We start from the raw sequence: 19987 nt of genomic DNA, 5'->3' as shown, positions 1-19987 counted from the left end.
TTTTTGTGTTTTAGGAGAGACGGGGTTTCACCATGTTGGCCAGGCTGGTCTCGAACTCCTGACCTCAAGTGATCCACCCGCCTCAGCCTCCCGAAGTCCTGGGATTACAGGCGTGAGCCACTGTACCTGGCCTCAATTCTTCAGAAGTTTGAAAATGCCCTTCGTGGCTCACTGATATTTTTATGTTTCCTGTGGTCTTGAAGATAATGTGTATTCCATAATTATATCTAGATTTTTATATGATCGTCAAGATTATAACTTGTAATGTTCAAATCTTGCACTCAAATTGGATTTGCCAATTTTTGTCTGCGATGTTTCAAGGGCTCCTGGGTTTTGTTTTGTTTTGTTTTGTTTGAGACAGAGTCTTATTCTGTCGCCCAGGCTGGAGTCTGGAGTGCAATGATGAGATCTCGGCTCACTGCAACCTCCGCTTCCCAGGTTCAAGTGATTCTCCTGCCTCAGCCTCAGCCTCAGCTGAGGTTACAGGTGCCCGCCACCACACCCAGCTAATTTTTGTATTTTTAGTAAAGACGGGGTTTCCCCATGTTGGTTAGGCTGGTCTTGAACTCCTGAACTCAATCAGTCCACCTGTCTCAGCCTCCCAAAGTGCTGGGATTATAGGCGAGAGCCACCATGCCCAGCCCAGGCTCCTGTTTTTTATATCTTCTTTTTCTTTTTTTTTTTTTTTTGAGGTAGAGTCTCACTCTGTCACTCAGGCTGGAGTACGGTGGCACAATCTCGGCTTACTGCAACCTCTGCCTCCTGGGTTCAAGTGATTCTCCTGCCTCAGCCTCCTAAGCAGCTGAGAGTACAGGCGCCCGCCACCATGCCCAGCTAAGTTTTTGTATTTTTAGTAGAGACGGGGTTTCACCATGTTGGCCAGACTGGTCTCGAACTTCCAATCTCATGATCCGCCAACCTTGGCCTCTCAAAGTGCTGGGATTACAGGCGTAAGCCATCACATCTGGCTTTTTTTTTTTTTGAGACGGAGTCTCAACTGTGTCATCCAGGCTGGAGTCTGGAGTGCAATGGTACGATCTCAGCTCACTGCAACCTTTGCCTCCCAGGTTCAAGCGATTCTCCTGCCTCAGCCTCCTGAGTAGCTGGGACTACAGGTGTGCACCACCATGCCCAGCTAATTTTTCATATTTTTAGTAGACATAGGGTTTCACCATGTTGGCCAGGCTGGTCTCGAACTCCTGACTTCAGGCGATCCACCTGCCTCAGTCTCCCAGTGCTGGGATTACAGGTGTGAGCCACCGTGCCTGGCCCAAATTTTTAATTATGGTAACTTTTTAAAGAAATTCTGGTTAGCCAGAGGATACCAGAGGCTGAAAAGCATAGGGGGAAAGGGAGATAGGGAGAGACTTGCTAAAGGATACAAAGTTACAGCTAGACAGGAGGAACAGGTTCTAGTGTTCTACACGCTGCATGGTGGCTAGAGCTCACATTAATATTAATATGTAGCTTCAGATAGCTAGGGGAGGATATTGAATGTTCCCAACACAAAGAAATGGTACATTTAAAAAATTTTTAAAGTTATTTGTAGAGATGGGATCTCACTATGTTGCTAGGCTGGTCTCCATCTCCTGGGCTCAAGTGATCCTCCTGCCTTGGCCTCCGAAGGTGTTGGGATTACAGGCGTGAGCCACCACACCTAGTCTCTCGGCGCGTTTAACCTCCTCACTCACTCTGCCAAAACCCACTCCTCTCCCGAAGACAGACCCCCATCTGAAGCTCAGGTCCCCACTCAGCTCCCTTCCTGAGCCTCCCGAGGGCTCCTTGGTGGACCCCGGAGCACACATCCTCGGTGGCCCTGGACAGATGGTCTGCACTCTGGTCAGCAGACTCCCATGTTGTTATTTTCCAGACTCATTTACGTGGCGGGCCGGGAGGGCCACATGCTCAAAGTGCTTTCTTACATCAGCGTCAGGCGCCTCACTCCAGCCCCCGCCATCATCTTTTATGTGAGTACAAATCCTGCTACCAGCCTATCTTCAAGGCGGGGACACTCCATCCATGGGGTGCTAAGCCCGGTGGCTTCCAAATGACCCAGATGCCCTTATTCCTTGCTATGAAACAGATAAAGAGTCCCAGGACGAGTCAGACAATGTACCCAATGTCTGCTCCTTTGTCTGAATTCATCCACGAAAGACAGTGTGTGCCCTCAATGCTTCTGTGTGCATTTGTCTGTGCTGGGTCCCTGGTAACAAACTCCATATAAAAGCCCACTAGCTTACAGAGAAGGAGGGCAAGACATTTTCCCAGGTGGTTACTGACAGCTGCCTCTCATTATGCTCTAATGATTGAGAAGTCACCGGATCCTTGTGCAGTAAACGCCCTTTGACTTTTTTTTTTTTTTTTTTTTTTTTTTCTTTTGAGACAGAGTCTTGCTCTGTCATCCAGGCTGGATGGAGTGCAGTGCCATGATCTTGGCTCACTGCATCCTCCGCCTCCCAGGTTCAAATGATTCTCCTGCCTCAGCCTCCCGAGTAGCTGGGATTGAAGGGGCCTGCCATCACACCTGGCTAGTTTTTGTATTTTTAGTAGAGATGGGGTTTCAACTCCTGGCCTCAAGTGATCTGCCCACCTCAGCCTCCCAAACTGCTGGGATTACAGGCGTGAGCCACCGTGCCTGGCCACCCCTTTGACATCTTCTGATGGGAGCTTCTCCGTGGTGCATGGTTCTTGTTTTGTGCAACTGTTCTGGGCACCGATAAACCACCCACATTTCTAGCCCCAGGGGTGGTCTGCACTCCTCCAAGAGGAGAACCACTACTCTCTATCATTCTGAAGACAGGAAAACACCCAGGAAATACCAGTCCAGGGTCACGCAACTAACACAGGCCAAGACTAGACCTGAGCTTCTAATCCAGGGCCCCAGCCCACAGTGAAAACTCTCTGTGAGGAAAATTCTTAATTATGAAGCTGGTATAATATTCATACATATTAGGTTAGTGCAAAAGTAATTGCGGTTTTTGCCATTAAAACCGTGAGATGGTGAAACCCCATCTCACTAAAAATACAAAAATTAGCCGGATGTGGTGGTGCCTGCCTATAATCTCAGCTGCTCAGGAGGCTGAGGCAGGAGAATCGCTTGAACTTGGGAGGCAGAGGTTGCAGTCAACCGAGATCACGCCACTGCATTCGAGCCTGGGTGACAGAGTGAGACTCCAGCTCAAACAAAACAAAACAAAACAAAAAAACCCACAGTTACTTTTGCACCAGCCTAATATTTTATTTTTCCCTTGCTTAAAATCACAACCTCAAAGATTCATAAATTTCCCAGGTCTTTTCTGCGGGCTTCATAATGAAGCGCTATCATAGCCAAAGTCAGGTTTAACCCCAACTATCAAGGAATGCCTAGAAGTTCCTTTCATGCTAAAGTGTTTATTCACAAGAAAAACTGCTTCTTCGGTCTTCTGTGACATGAGAACAGTGTTTTGTTGTAGTAATGACCTACAAATCCATTCTTCTTTCTATTAGGGTATCATAGCAACGATTTATATCATCCCTGGTGACATAAACTCGTTAGTCAATTATTTCAGCTTTGCCGCATGGCTGTTTTATGGCCTGACGATTCTAGGACTCATCGTGATGAGATTTACAAGGAAAGAGCTGGAAAGGCCTATCAAGGTAAGCTTGCAGCCCCAGAGTCACAAGTGGCTTTGGACTCAAGTCCAAATAAGGAAGTCACAAGTGGCTTCCTTATTGTGACTTCCAATAAGGAAGTGGCCAATAGGGAAGCCACTTTAAATTAGATGCTGGGAGGAAGAGAACGCCTAGCTAACTTCATTATTGCTTATTATACACAATGTCTAAAAAAAGAAACTAAGGGTATTATATGCTCAGTTAATAATATAATTCATATCTTTAAAAGGGGACTAAGGGTATTATATATAATATATACATATATGTGTACAATGTATAATATATGTAATATATGTGTATAATATGTATGTATATATTTGTATATGTATATATGTGCATATATGTATATATGTATATATATGTGTATAATTACGTTTGTTATACATATACATATATAAAGTACATATATACATATATAATATCTTCAAAAGGGGACTAAGGGTATTATATAAGGATATTATATATGTATATGTTATATATAAGTATATATTATAGGTATATGTATAATATCCGTTTTTATATACACATAATATGTATATATACATAATATATAACATATACAACAAATATATAATATATAGCATTAAATATATGTATATGTATATTATGCCTATTATATATGTATAGATTGTGCCTATTATATATAATCTATATAATATACACACATATTATACAGAATATATCCTTATATAATAATACCCTTAGTCCCCTTTAAAATATATTAGTTATAATATATTAACTATAATAGTTACAGTAACTCTCAGAACAAAAACACATCCTTCATACCTACCAAAAGACACATTAAAAAAGAGGAGGTGTGCTTAGAATACATGAAACAATTAAAATTTAACATTTAACATTTAAACAAAGGAGGGAAACAAAACAGACCATACTGTAAAAGACCCTACCTATAAAGCCTTATGTAGGAGGACCCCTCAGAATACCTTCCTGGTTGATGTTTTCTTGTAGACTGCTTATTAGGATTTTTTTGTCATTGCTATTTTTTGCTTATTAGCTTTTAACACCCTAAACTATAGAATCCATGCATCTCTAAATGCTTTCATTTCCAGCTGATATTTATATGGAAAAATCAGTATTTGAATCCCCAAAATGTAGTATAAACTTTTGACAAAATGTGTGATAAAAGTTTCAAGTTACATTCCAAATTCAACACATGTCAAAACCACGTGTAGGCGTACTGAAAGCCACGTGTGGGCGTACTGACAGCCACGTGTAGGCGTACTGACAGCCACGTGTGGGCGTACTGAAAGCCACGTGTGGGCATACTGACAGTGTGAGGTGTGAGCGTCTCACGTCTTGCGAGACCATGTTATTGCATTAAAGGCAGTCATTGGTCAACAGCCATATTAACTGTTTGGTCACCAAAAATTATATTAAACGCAGTTTACCATCTAATGTAATCTGTGTTGGGTAACATGTTATTTATATGCATATTTACTGTGTTTTGGTTGGGAATTTGAGGTTTCTTTTCTTTTTTTTTTTTTTTTTTGAGATGGAGTCTTCTCTATCACCCAGGCTGGAGTGCAGTGGTGTGATTACAAGTCACTGCAACCATGCCTCCCGGGCTCAAGTGATCCTCCCACCTCAGCCTCCCAAATAGCTGGGACCACAGGTGCACGCCACCACACCTGGCTAATTTTTGTATTTTTGTAGACATGGGGTTTCGCCATGTGGGCCAGACTGGTCTTGAACTCCTGGGCTCCAGTTATCTTCCTGCCTTGGCCTCCCAAAGTATTGGGATTACAGATGTGAGCTACAGCACCTGGCAGGAAATCTGAGGTTTCCTATGGTGAATTAAAAGAAGGGACACAGGCCTGGGGGGTTCTTCCATAGAACATCACTCTTCAAGGACGCAAGACTGACAGTGAGTAGAGGATGCTTGTATACAGACAGATAAAACAACATGAGAGAATGGAGACCAGACTTATCATTATATGAATAAACGGGCTTACTCCATTTAAGCTGGACTTACATCAGCCATTGAAAGTAACAGATTTTTCAGGCGGATCTTCAAAGCTGTGAAAAATTAAAAGAACAGGCAGAGAAATATCAAGCAAATGAATATACAGAAAAACAGGGGCTGTGATCTTATCAGACAAGTGCTCAGGCCCAAAGCATTACTTAAGACAAAGACAGGCCATGCTAAAGGCTAAAATCCACAATGAAGAGGTAAGTTTTGAAAACCTATTCACCAAACCATATAGCAACCATCTTTACGAAGCAGAAACTGCAGGAAATCCACGGAGGGAGAAACACGTTAATAACAGGTGACTGGAAAACACCTCCTTCAGGCCAAGACAGATCTGGATGCAGCACTGGTAAAAGTGACTGGAGATCTAAAATATAGCAAGATAGATCTTAGAGGTTTTTATCAAGCCTTGAACCCCAACAACAGCGAGTATACCTTTTTCAGTTGCAAATGGGACCTGTCTGAAAACTGACAGCTTTTAATGTCATGAAGAAAACCTTGATATTTCAAAAAGAAAACCCCAGAAATCAAAACAAACAAAAAGCAAATAACATTCTCTCTCTCTAATGAAACAAAACAGGAAATTGATAAAAAAGTTAAACTTTTGGGTCTAAGAGGAAATATTAATAGAAATAGAACATAAAAGTACATAAATTCTGGCCGGGCGCAGTGGCTCACGCCTGTAATCCCAGCATATTGGGAGGCCAAGGCGGTTGTGTCACTTGAGGTCAGGAGTTCAAGACCAGCCTGGCAAACATGGTGAAACCCCATCTCTACTAAAAATAGAAAAATTAGGCCGGGCGTGGTGGCTCACACCTGTAATCTCAGCACTTTGGGAGGCTGAGGTGGGCGGATCACGAGGTCAGGAGATCGAGACCATCCTGGCCAACATGGTGAAACCCTGTCTCTACTAAAAATACAAAAAATTAGCCAGGCATGGTGGGGGGCACCTGTAGTCCCAGCTACTCGGGAGGCTGAGTCTGGAGAATCACTTGAACCTGGGAGGCAGAGGTTGCAGTGAGCCGAGATTGTGCCACTGCACTCCAGCCTGGGTGACAAAGTGAGACTCAGTCTCACACATACACACACACACACACACACACACACAGAGTACATAAATTCCTAGAAATAGCAGTAATGATGACAGGACATATTATCTATGAACACAGCTTAAATAGTGCTTTGAGGAAGCTCTATTACATTAAATATATCAATAAAAATGAAAAATTAAATAGACAACTCCAAAAGCAAGATAAAGAACAACAGAAAACCAAAAGAAAATAGAAGGAACTAATAAGCAGAAAAAAACTTAAGGTGTTAGAAAAAACAGAAATGAATGAATGAGTGAATAATAATCAGGCTTTTTGAAAGCTTTCCTCCTTTTTCAGTGCTCTGGAATAAATTAAGCAATACTGGAATTGTCTGATTTTTAGAATTTCCCTGTGATTCTAATGCAACTAAGATCAGTTTTAGTAAATTACATTTTCCTAGAAAATTGTCCATTTCTTCCATGTATTCAAATTCATCTGTATAGAGTTGTACAAAATAGTCTTATGATTTGTATTAATCTTTAGAACATAACTTATGTTGTAAAGATTAATTGCCCATTTTTATTTTTTATTTGTGTTTGTGCTTTCTCCTTTTTAAGGTTAGCTATTGATTTTATTGATTTTTCAAATTATTTTTAGACTGTAACATTGACACCAAACCTTACAAAGGTAACATTCACACAAAAAAGAGAAATGTACTGACCAATCTCACTTAGGAATAACGATATAAAAAATCTAAAATAAAATGTTAACAAACAGAACCCAGTTACACTAAAAATATATCATGACTAGGTCCAGCCTATGCAAAGGTAGCTGAAGACTAGAAAATCCATTAATTAAAAGTTTAATTCAGGGGCTGGGTGTGGTTGGCTCATGCCTGTAATCCCAGCGCTTTGGTAGGCCAAGGTGGGCAGATCATTTGAGGTCAGGAGGAGTTCGAGACCAGCCTGGCCAACGTGGTGCAACCCTGTCTCTACTAAAAATACAAAAATTAGCTGGGCATGTTGGCACATGCCTGTAATCCCAGCTACTTGGGAGGCTGAGGCAGGAGAACTGTTTGAACCCAAGAGGCAGAGGTTGCAGTGAGCCAAGATCATGCCACTGCACTCCAGCCTGAGCGACAGAGCGAGACTCTGTCTTGGGAAACAAAACAAAACAAACAAAAAAACAGTCAAAGGAAAAATGCAATGACACTTAAAAATGAAAACAAAACAATCCCAGCAAACTTAACTTTGTTCCTAATAAGAGAATACCAAAATTAATCTCTGTCCTTGTAAAAGGATAATGAGTACTCCAATCACCCAGGTTATGGTCTTTATTTATTTTTAGAGTCTCACTCTGTCGCCTGGGCTGGAGTGCAATGGCACATTCTTGGCTCACTGCAGCCTCCGCCTCCCGGGTTCAAGCGACTCTCTGCTTCAGCTTCCCAAGTTACAGGCATCTGCCACCACGCCCGGCTAATTTTTGTATTTTTAGTAGAGACGGGGTTTCACCATGTTGGCCAGTCTGGTCTCGAACTCCTAGACTCAAGTGATCTGCCTGCCTCAGCCTCCCAAAGTGCTGGGATTACAGGAGCGAGCCACTGCACCCAGTCTCCAGGTTATGGTCTTTAAATGCCATTTCCTGCTAAAAGGAAACAAAGCTCTCTGGAGAAATGGATGAAAACCCAGGTCTGGCTCTGGAGGGATAAATGAAAACCCAGGTCTGGCACTTCTTGTCACCCAGAAAACAAAGAGGCTTTTGAAGAGCACTGGCGTCCCATTCCCAGGGCCCAGGACAGTGTGAAGGGTTCCTGCTGCCCCGCACAGGACCTTCTGAACAATGTGAACAATGACTACAATGGGTTGAAACTCACCACGTATAGAAAAACCCACAGGTTGGAGTTGCCTTTGGAGGTCTCAGGGGCCCAACTTGTCATTCTGGAAACACACAGAGCACTAATCCTGCCTTTCCTGTATGAACTGCAATTCAGAATAACCAGAAAGTTGAAGTACTTCATATAGCATTTCAGATAATTGAGGAAGAAATGACAAATTAGAAAAATCACCATTTTGCAAACCCTGATGAAACAATGAAGGCAACGATCATCACTGGATGCTAAAACATTAAACAGTTTATCTATTTTTTTTTTTCTTTTATGAGATAGAGTTTCCCTCCTGTGGCCCAGGCTAGAGTGCAATGGCGCGATCTCGGCTCACTGCAACCTGCGCCTCCTGGGTTCAAGCGATTCTCCTGCCTCAGCTCCTGAGGAGCTGGGATTACAGGCGCCTGCCACCACACCCAGCTAACTTTTGTGTTTTTGGTAGAGACGGTGTTTCACTGTGTTGGCCAGGCTGGTCTTGAACTCCTGACCTCAAGGGACCCACCGGCCTCGGCCTCCCTAAGTGCTGGGATTACAGGTGTGAGCACCCACGCCCGGCCAAAAAACTTTTTAAAAAGTAAAGAAAATTTTTAAAAGGTATAGATGAAATAAGATTGGCAAAATTACATTAAAATTATTGAAATTGAAGGAGGGGGTACATGGAGTTCATACTCTTTTTATAAAAATCGGTTTTTTATAATGAAAAATTTCAAAAAGAAAATGAGTACCCATGACCTGTTTTTCGCCTCCAGGTGCCCATAGTCATTCCCGTCTTGGTGACACTCATCTCTGTGTTTTTGGTTCTGGCTCCAATCATCAGCAAGCCCGCATGGGAGTACCTCTACTGTATGCTGTTTATATTAAGCGGCGTTTTATTTTACTTCCTGTTTGTCCACTACAAGTTTGGATGGGCTCAGAAAATCTCAAGTAAGTACCAACAGAAGGGCCGCTTGGCTTCTGTGAGGTGCAGGCAGGCACGGCGTCCTCACCTGTCCTGACTCCAAGACCTCTGTTACAGTGTCTCACCCTGCTGGCAGATCTCCCTCGTCCCAGGAGGACACATGCCCACGCCCTCACTGTACAGCTCTGGGTCCACCCTTGGTTGTTTTGTTCCTGTCAATTACTGTAATAAGCAGGAAGGGAAAGCACCATTTTCTTTTCTTTTTGGAGACATGGTCTTGCTCTGTTGCCCAGGCTAAAGTGCAGTGGCATGGTCATAGCTCACTGCAGCCTTGAACTCCCGGGCTCAAGCCATCCTCCCACCTGGGCCTCCCAAGTAGCTGGGACCACAGGCACACACTACACCTGGCTATTTCTTTTATTTTTTGTAGAGAAGGGGTCTCGCTAGGTGGCCCAGACTGGTCTTGGACTCCTGGGCTCAAACGATCTTCCCACCTTGGCTTTCCAAAGTGCTGGGACTACTGGCCTAAGCCACTGCACCTGGCTGTTTCTCTTTTTCTTTCTTTCTTTTTTTTTTTTTTTTTTTTGGGACACAGTCTCACTCTGTTGCCCAGGCTGGAGTGCAGTGGTGCAGTCTCAGCTCACTGTGCAACCTCCACCTCCCGGTTCAAGCGATTCTTGTGCCTCAGCCTCCCGAGTAGCTCGGATTACAGGTGTGCACCACCACGCCCGGCTAATTTTTGTATTTTTAGTACAGATGAGGTTTCACCATGTTGGCCAGGCTGGTCTCAAACTCCTGACCTCAGGTGATCCACCCGCCTTGGCCTCCCAAAGTGCTGGGATTACAGATGTCAGCCACTGTGCCCGGCCCATTTTCTTTGTTTTGAGACGGAGTTTTGCTCTTGTTGTCCAGGCTGGAGTGCATTGGCACGATCTCAGCTCACTGCAACCTCTGCCTCCCAGGTTCAAGCGATTTTCCTGCCTCAGCCTCCTGAGTAGTTGGGATTACAGGCGCCTGCCACCACACCCGGCTAATTTTCTTGTTGTTGTTTTGTTTTTAGTAGAGTCAGGGTTTCATCATGTTGGCCAGGCTGGTCTTGAACTCCTGACCTCAGGTGATCCACCCGCATCAGCCTCCCAAAATGTAGGGATTACAGGCATGACCCACTGCGCCCAGCCCCATTTTCTTTTTAATTGCAAAAGATACACAACATCAACGTTTCTATCTCAGCCACTTTTCAGTGCAAAGTTCAGTAGTGTTAGGCATATTCCCACCATCGTGCGCCTCATCCTGAAACACCATTCTCCTTTGTCTGATACGCAGACATCATCTAAGAGGCCTAGCAGCATTGCAAAGACACATAAAAAGTCATGGCCTTGGCCTGGGGAACTGGGCTGGGGCCCAAGCCTTCTAATGCCAACGGCACAGGGCTCACTCTTCCAGCAGTCCTGACCCTCATCAATTTTAGGACAGTTGTTGTTTACAAGTTTAGCTACATTAGTAGCCACTTTTGCTTCTGAAGAGAAAGCACTTGTGTCAAAGTACATCAAAAGAGACGGAGTTACACCTTAAAAAAAGTCTATATTGGGTCTGGCACGGTGGCTCATGCCTGTAATCCCAGCACTTTGGGAGGCCGAGGGGGCAGATCACGAGGTCAGGAGATCGAGATCATCCTGGCTAACACAGTGAAACCCTGTCTCCACTAAAAATACAAAAAAATTAGCCAGGCGTGGTGGTGGGCGCCTGTAGTCCCAGCTACTCAGGAGGCTGAGGCAGAAGAATGGTGTGAACCTGGGGGGTGGAGCTTGCAGTAAGCCAAGATCGCCCCACTGCGCTCCAGCCTGGGCAACAGAGCGAGAGTCCGTCTCAAAAAACACAAAAACAAAGTCTATATTACATTCAAAATGTTTTATCCTTTACAATAGATTCAACTGCAGGAAACCCTTTTTTTTTTTTTTTTTTTGTATTTTTAGTAGAGACGGAGTTTCACTGTGTTAGCCAGGATATTCTCCATCTCCTGACCTCGTGATCCGCCTGCCTAGGAAACCCCATTTCTAAAAGCCTTTAAGACTTCCTGGGCATCCTCATGGGGCAGTGAGACGATCTGTTTCCTGGTCTTCCTGTACCCTGTCCCTCTCCCTCTTCCAGGAGCTCCTTGAGGACAGGAATTGGGCTGTGTGCAATTTAACTCTGGCTGCGGCAGCCTGTAACAGCCAGTTAAGATTTATTAAGTGAATGTAATTAAAAGCCTGCCTGTTTCTCCTGTTCAGCTTGTCTGAACTGGAAAGTGCAATCGTCCCTTCGGACACTCCTAGGAGGTTTTTATTTCTATTCCTGCAATTCTGGGAGAGGACAGAAGCCAGGAAAGCGTGAAATCCAACCAGAAGGCAGGAAAGCTGGCCATCCCCTGAGCACACACAGGGTCTAGGTGACACATCACCAAAGACTGAGAACAGTGTCACCCTCACCCACAACTCCAGTGAAACTTTCGAATTTCAGTCTAACTGTACTCATTTTTGACTCTTATTTCAGAGCCGATTACCATGCACCTTCAGATGCTAATGGAAGTGGTCCCACCAGAGGAAGACCCTGAGTAACAAGCTCCATCTTTTGTAGCCAAGTCAAAGCTGAATTTATTTTCTTAAGCAATATTTGTGGTTATTTCATTTCTTCCTTTTTTTCTTATGAATAAAATATACTCAGATGTTTAAAATATTGTTATTTTTTAGATATTCTTAGTTCTCTGAGTGGGGGTTCTAGAAAGGGGAAGTGGCAAGTGTTTGCTAAAGTTGTTGTCAGGTGCGATGATGTCACCTAACAGAAGGCAGATGCTTAGGGAAGGGCTGAATAAAAGCCACCATTACAGTGGCAGCTATTTAACAAAGGGCACATCACACTTGAATGAAGGGTGTTCTTTAAACTCAATGTCAATAAGGTCTCTTCTTTTATATAAAATGGATGACATTTTTGCTTTGATTGATGATATAGATTTAAACAACAGTAAATTACTGGCCAGGTGTGGTGGCTCACGCCTATAATCTCAGCACTTTGGGAGGCCAAGGCAGATAGATCGCTTGAGTCCAGGAGTTCAAGACCAGCCTGGGCAACATGGCAAAATGATGTCTCTACAAAAAAACATAAAAAAATTAGCCAGGCATGGTGTTGCACACCTGTAGCCCCAGCTACTCAAGAGGCTGAGGTGGGAGAATCACCTGAGCCCGGAGTCGAGGGTGTAGTGAGCCATCATCATGCCACTGCACTCCAGCCTGGATGACAGAGATCCCAACTCAAAAAGTAAATAAATATACAAAAATATTAAAGTACAAATGTTTCTCTCCCACTCTCCCCTACCCTAAAAGTACTGGCGCCCTGTGCTGAACCTCTGATGTGCGTGGCATGTATCTGCCAGGATGAATGGCCAGAGCTGAGCCTCCATCCAGAACCCTCCACAGCTGGTGTGCTCATCATGAGGGTCGCCTGCATTGCCGGTCAGCATTGCTGGCTCCCTAGCAGCCTTCACGGGCGTTTTAGTCAAACCAGAAAGTGTGGTGAGTAAAGTTTTATTCTGTGTTTGGCATTCAGGGAAAGTACTGTTTAACAAATGTAAAAAGCAACATTTCTGTGAAAACAGTGAAATTTTATTGATGATACACTGTGGAAGACATCCACACCGCAACTAAGTATGAGCGATTTTAGAAGCATAGAGACAAAGGCACTTTCACCTTGCATTTTAGATATTTGCCCAAAACTTGAAATCAGACATATGCACAGCAGTACAGAAAACCAATGACTAATTGTTCACATAATCAGCATCCTATATCCTACAAAATGTTAGAGATTCAGATATTAGAACATTTGAATGTCTGAAAAAAGAAACAGATCTAAGCATGCAGTTGTCCTCCCTGCATTTTCACGCGTGCACAGGAAACACATTGTCACTAGCTATTATCATTTGCTATGTTGTATGAAAGAGACTCGGCGCACCTGGGTGTAAACAGCAGGCAGCTGGTGCGCATGGGGAGCCACTGGACGGCGGCCTGGTCTCTGCCCCCAGAGCTCTACCAACAGGGCAGCAGCCACATGCAGAGAAACGGACACTGATATGGGTGTTAGAAGAGCTCCACAGTCAAAACCTTCGCCAGCAAAAACACCAGAACTTTCTAGTTCCCAAGAGCCTGCCCAATTTAGCTACGAAAAAGGAAAATCACCATCTTACTTCATGGGCCAATTTGATACCTGCCAGTCACCCCCTGCGAAGGTCATAGCAGTGACCTGGGCACACTCCGGGGGCTGTCCTGGCTGCACAGCGTGTCCTCCCAGGGGAGGCCCGGGCTCTGAGCCCCCATCACAGAGCCACTGGGCAGAAAAACTGCGCAACCCAGCAGCACTCGGCGGGCGCTCCCTGAGATAAGGCCAGGCCACACAATGAGGGGATGTCTCATTTTACAGATGAGAAAACTGAGCTGGAGTGTGATCCAGACCTGCTCACAGGACAGCTTGATGACAAAGTTCACCTCTAGTTCAAGCGGTGGTTTCTGCTGGGACACACATAAGCCTGGGCTTCGGCGCTTTCTGATACAAAAAAATAATAAATATCTTGGGGCCGTCACACAACACTCATGTTCTATCCAAATTCTTTTCCATTCCCAGGCGAAGCTAATAAACAGACACTGAGTGCACAGGACTTTTAATTTCCCAATAGCTCACCTTTCTGGCTTTTTCAGTCAACAAAGAAACCCAAAGCACAAAACCCAGCCTCTGGGTGTGGCCACGACTACATACACTCCTCCCCCTAAACCTGGTGACACGCCAGTGCTGCAGCCGCAATGCGGATGGGGTGGCAAATGTCTGAAGGGCTCACGGACATGTAGGCATTCAAAGATCACCTCCAGGCACCCCACAGGCCCTTGTAAATTTCCACTAAAAAGCAACCTTTGTGCCATTTGCTCAGGACTCTGCAGGTCCAAGGGATTGTCTAGAACCAGCAGCTTCACCCTAGAAAGCCCTGGGTCTTACTGAGCAATCCAGTTTCTATCCTTGGACTATCTCTTCATCCGAAGTCAACTTACTCTGAGGAGTCATCACTCGAAGAATGCTAACACTATCAATTCACACAGATGGTTGTGTGAAATCCCACTGTCTCATGGTTGAAAGGGCTGGTTCAACAGTTGCTGAGTCTAAGCGTGTACATTAGAAACCTCAATTTATATGTGTAAGATCAGGTTTGTAGCAATGTATCAGAGGTCTAGGTGAAAAAAAATGAATGGACTGACTCCAGACAGCGCATTTCATCACCCAGATGCATGTCTGCTCTGCTAGGGTGAGTGGCAAGAGGTGCCAGATAGGACAGACAAGCTGGCGGAATCAGACCACACCTGCTGTTTCTCTGTGTCCACCCTACTTTGATGGTCTTATCATCAGCCTATTTTTAAGTCAATGAAGAATTTCTCACCATTATCAAGTCCAGCACCACAAGGTGACAGTCATCATTTATCCTTGAGGTAAAGATTTGGTTGGCTGGGTGTGGTGGCTCACACCTGTAATCCCAGCACTTTGGGAGGCTGAGGTGGGAGGATTACCTGAGGTCAGGAGTTCGAGACCAGCCTGTCCAACATGGGGAAACCCTGTCTCTACTAAAAATACAAAAATTAGTCAGGCATGGTGGCACACGCCTGTAATCCCAGCTACTCGGGAGGCTGAGGCAGAATAATTGCTTGAGCCTGTGAGGCGGAGGTTGCAGTGAGCCAAGATCATGCCACTGCACTCCAGCCTGGCCGACAGAGCAAGACTCTGTCTCAAAAAAAAAAAAAAAAAAAAAAGAAAAGAAAAGAAAGATTTGGTTATGACTGACTGTTTTCTTAACTTTCGGTCACATGGCAATATCCATTTTTGTTCAACATCTTCCAGCTGCTCTTGAGGACGTCATTCACCTTCTCATTCACTCTCACTGTCGTCATCCTCTGAAGTGCTGCTACTGTCTTCAACCACCTCTGTCACTGTGTACGGCAGGTTTTTAGAATTCACTACTAAAAGAGTAAGATATTATAACATAAGTGTAGAATAATCAGCAAATCTTTATTTCCCCCCATTATTTGGGTCAATGCAGAAAAAAATGCCTTGGGTTCCAGCTCTATGTATCTTATTTTATATTTTCATTATTTTAGGTAAGAAATGAGCAGGTCAAATTGGTCTGCTTATAAATAATTTATTCTTCTAGGAAGAATATCTGTAGTGTGTTATTAAAAGGTGTGTTTATCACCAAGGGTTGAAAAGTACTCAAACCAGAACATTTAGCACCAAGATCAACAAAGAGAATTTCTCAGAGCTTGACGTGAACGGTCCACTTCCACCAAGGCTGAATTCCTAAGTGGGTGATGGTGTCCCTCACTGCCCTCAGAACCTACAACCCCTCTGAGAATGGGCGCTCCACGCCTTACCCTTGGGGAAGTGGCTGTCCTCTTCACAGTCTTCCCAGTGATCAAAATCAAAAGCCACGTTGGGGTTCTGTTCAAGAGAACAGCTGACAGTGAGTGCGTGAATATGACACACGCAGGGTAAAGACCACCCGCTGAGCGCATCCCAACTCACCCTCTGTCTGAGTAGGTGACACCATGCCTCCCTTTTCTCTTTGGCCAGAGTGATTACAGGTTCATCGTTTCTAATCACACATTTGCAGTCATCTTTCCTTATGTTGCCCCGCAGCTCCAGATCAGCCAGGTAAAATTTGTCTCCCACCCAAGTACTGGGTTTATAAAAAGAAATAAAGTCAGCCTTTTAAAATGCTAGAAATTATTTCTATTTTACTTTATATGACTATACATAAACCTACCTGAAAATGACTCTATCCCTTAAATACTGACACTTGTAGTCCTTTACATTCCTTATTCTTATCTGTAAGATGACGACATCTTCTTTTTGGAACCATTTGATTTGTGGGTGGAAGCTAGAAGAAGAAAGACCTGCGCATTCATTGATCTTATTTACTGGGTAAGGGACGCCGACTCCTCCATGCCAAGTGGACGTACCTTTTCAGAGGCGGCTGTGCAGTTCTGCTAATGAAGGCAACTTCAGTGTTTCCAGATAAAGTTTCTGCACAAAATCAAGGTCAGATTTTCCTACAGGTTATTTATATGTAACTCCATCATGTATACACATATATATACTTTTTTGTACCTTACGCCACTTCTGGATGAGGAATCACATGAGAGTGTAGATTGGGTAGCCCTAGTGTCTAGCTGCGAAGGACAGTTAGAAAAAATGAAAACCATCACATAGGTAAACCAAATTTTAAAATTTTTATTTTATTTTTGAGATGGAGTTTCGTTCTTGTTGCCCAGGCTGGAGTGCAATGGTATGATCTTGACTCACTGCAACCTCCGCCTTTGGGTACAAGCGATTCTCCTGCCTCAGCCTACCAAGTAGCTGGGATTACAAGCATGCGCCACCAAACTTGGCTAATATTGTATTTTTAGTAGGAATGGAGTTTCACCATATTGCTCAGGCTGGTCTTGAGCTCCTGACCTCAGGTGATCCATCCGCCTCGGCCTCCCAAAGTGTTGGGATTACAGGCTTAAGCCACTGTGCCTGGCCTAAAATTTTATTTTAAAATAAAAACAGCCTTTGACAAGTATTAAAATTCAGTGACCAGGAAGTGAAGTCACTCATTTGAAAAAGAACCTCATTGCAGTGGCTGGCCTTGGATACAAACATGCAGGCTTCTCTGGAGCTGTCTTGATCTGCCAGGATGCCCTAAGGACAACTTCAAGGACAGCGGCCAGCACGCACGAGGAGCCAGTGCTGGACACGACATATTCTCAAACAACGCACTGTGAACTTCTCAATCTCCAACAGGCGAGGCTTCCATCCAAACACCGGAGTAAGAATGTTCACAGCTGCTGGAATCACAGTAGCCTGAGATGGAAAACAGATCCACCCTCTGTGGTTTATTCATGGTATAGAATACAACGGCAAAGAAACAAACAGACTCCTGATGAGAAAGCACCATCCTCGGTGTCACGTGCCGCCTGCCATCCAGTGGCCTCAGGAAAAGAGTGCACTGACCCAGCGACGTCAAGAACCTTGGAGAGCACAATCCCCATGCCCTTCTGAGAGAAGGAGAGCAGAGGAAACCCGGGGTGGCCTGGCCTGATCACAGAGCTGGGACTGATCCTAAAGACAGAGCCGTGAAGCTGGGGTGCGAAGGAGGCGGTCCTGCCACCCAACACGAACAAGAACAAGACACCGCTTCTGGGAGCAAGCGGCCAGGTTCCTCCTCGGAGCCATCAACCAAAAAGGGACTGAGGGAGTCTCAGCCGACTCGAGGTTGATTTATCCAAAGTTGAGGATGTGCCCCGGGAAACACAAATCACAGAAGCGCCATGGCCTCTGCTTTTCCAAAGGGGCTTCCTAAACATCTGTGTCTAAAAGGGAGAGCAAGCTGGAGGAAGAAAGGGCAGCGGGGGGCAGGGCAAGACAAAGACAATCACGCATCCCCTCGAGCTCAGGAAAGCTAGCTTTACACAAGATAAAGTGACATGTGACAGGAGACATAACAGGACATGGGGCTACGACCCAGGGCTATGAAGTGACAGCTGTCTGCTTGGGAACAAAAGCAGACAGCCTTAGACCCAGGTCCAGCGTGTAACTTCCCCTTTGGCAGACGGAGTTTAGGGTCCCGAGATCGTGTTTGCTTGCACAGAGCACAGCTACAGCTAGGAGGGCAAGAGCAGGCAGCAGCCCCCGAGCCAGGCCACATGCAACACAAACAACCCCACACCCACGTCCTCCAGAAGCCCTGCCTGGCACAGTGGCATGCGGGTGGCACGTCTGCAAAGGAGGGCATGGGGTCCACCTGAGACCAACCACCTGCAGCAGGGCTGGCAGATGCTGTGGAGGAACGCTGCCCTAACTGTGATGAGCCTCTGAAGCTCAGGCCTTGCCCCTCATCAGCGTGTGGCGGCACAATGGATGCATCATACTTTTCTAGTCACATAGAGACACTGAGTATCCAAATACCAGAAACCCTGCGGGAAGCTGAGGCAAGAAGAACCATGAAAGAAAGTGCACGACATTTTCCTTCACCTGCCTGAACCTCAGCAGGAGCCCAGAGATGAAGTCTCTTCCAGCTGAGACAACGGCTCTTCCAGGAAGGTGGCCAAGTGCCTGGTGGCTGCAGTGGACATCTAATAGCCAGAGCTTCCCAGTAGAGCTCAGTAAACAACTGCATGTCCTCCAAGGGCTATGGTTTGGGGGACCCACCTGGCTGCCCTGATGTCCCCCTTGGGCCCCACACCAGGCTCTATGCAAAGTGCAAATCGGCTGGTAACAGGGCCTGTGAGTGCAGACCCGATTTAGCCCCCTCTGCAGTCTACTGGATCCCGGTCTGCTACCGTGGAATAAACACTGCTCTGGGAAAATCCTCTTAATAACAACTGTTGTCCCAATGACCCTGTTCCTCTGACCAGCTGGCCTTGCAAATTCTCTTTCCCAGAACTCTTCAGAACCCTTTTCCAGTGGATCCCACGCAGCAAAACCAGCTGCCCCCCACTGTGGCTGAATCCAGGGGCAAACTTTATGAAGAGAAGGTGTATGTGCATTTTAACAGCTATATCCAGTCTCCCACGTACCACTCGACTCCGGAAGATCCTTTCTCCTCACCTGCACCTCCCACCTCACCAGCCACAGTCACTGCCAGCAAGAGCAGCACATGGGACTGTGATGAAGAACCTGGGTTTGGACCACGGCAACAATGAAATGCATCTAAACCCATCCTTCCAGATGACCCCCATCCTTCACAACAATCCCCTCTCACCCCCAAAAAAAAGCTGTGTGGGGAAATGGCTGGAAGAATTTCCTTAAGAAACAACTTCCAGAACATACCCAGAGATGCATGGGAATCACACAGGCAGTGGGCACGGCCGCCTTCATCACAGGAGCCACCTCTGCGGCTCCTTCTCCCACACTTTCCATCCTCAATGAGGAATGAACCTGTCAGGGAGCAAACCACCCTCTGGGGCTCTCAGCACCTCAGCTGCGTTATCTGTGGGTTTCACTGTCTCGGATGCATATCAAAGGGAGCAGAGCCATGCACGGTCCACCCTCCCAGGATCTTTTTGTCCCACCCTCCTGGGAAGCGGAATGAGGGACCACAGCAGAGGTGCAGAACATCTGCAGTGTGGAAAGCTGGAGCTCCCAGTGGGAGCACTGGAGACTTTCTCTAGTCATGGGATGAGTTTATCAATATATATTGTCTAGGCAATTTCTAAGATTTGTCAAGACAAGGAGCAATGATCTAACCCCATTTCATAAAGACAGTGAATATCAAAATTTAAAGGCCACACGAAGATAAATTCCAGTGACGGCAAATGGTCTCCTCACCTCTCCTTTCCTTCTCCCTCACTGACTTCCCCTTCCACAAGGGGCTTGCATTTTGTCCCATTTATCTTTTCCTTTCTTTTTTTTTTTTTGATGGAGTCTCGCTCTGTCGCCCAGGCTGGAGTGCAGTGGCGCGATCTTGGCTCACTGCAAGCTCCACC

The 19987-nt window shown here is 45.3% G+C and overlaps 2 protein-coding genes across 2 annotated transcripts in view; one reads left to right on the top strand and one right to left on the bottom strand.

Moving 5' to 3' along the window:
* The window catches only part of SLC7A9 (solute carrier family 7 member 9), a 30160-nt gene extending 16575 nt beyond the window's left edge, over nucleotides 1-13585 (top strand). Inside the window, exons 9-12 of the mRNA XM_054464677.2 lie at nucleotides 1871-1967; nucleotides 3487-3636; nucleotides 9304-9478; nucleotides 11985-13585. Coding sequence (XP_054320652.1) covers nucleotides 1871-1967; nucleotides 3487-3636; nucleotides 9304-9478; nucleotides 11985-12049 — 487 coding nt within the window. The 3' untranslated portion in view covers nucleotides 12050-13585. The remainder of the gene's footprint in view (nucleotides 1-1870; nucleotides 1968-3486; nucleotides 3637-9303; nucleotides 9479-11984) is intronic.
* Nucleotides 13586-15211: 1626 nt separating this feature from the next.
* TDRD12 (tudor domain containing 12) overlaps nucleotides 15212-19987 on the bottom strand; it is a 105655-nt gene continuing 100879 nt past the window's right edge. The window contains exons 29-33 of the mRNA XM_063657493.1: nucleotides 16478-16541; nucleotides 16282-16395; nucleotides 16041-16194; nucleotides 15890-15956; nucleotides 15212-15478 (exon numbers count right to left, since the gene is read on the bottom strand). Of these exons, the coding sequence (XP_063513563.1) occupies nucleotides 15387-15478; nucleotides 15890-15956; nucleotides 16041-16194; nucleotides 16282-16395; nucleotides 16478-16541 (491 nt within the window). The 3' untranslated portion in view covers nucleotides 15212-15386. The remainder of the gene's footprint in view (nucleotides 15479-15889; nucleotides 15957-16040; nucleotides 16195-16281; nucleotides 16396-16477; nucleotides 16542-19987) is intronic.

This window comes from Pongo pygmaeus, chromosome 20 (genome assembly GCF_028885625.2).
Source record: "Pongo pygmaeus isolate AG05252 chromosome 20, NHGRI_mPonPyg2-v2.0_pri, whole genome shotgun sequence".
NCBI lineage: Eukaryota > Metazoa > Chordata > Mammalia > Primates > Hominidae > Pongo > Pongo pygmaeus.
The sequence above is the reverse complement of the archived record's forward strand: the minus strand, read 5'-3'. Positions and strand labels throughout refer to the sequence as shown.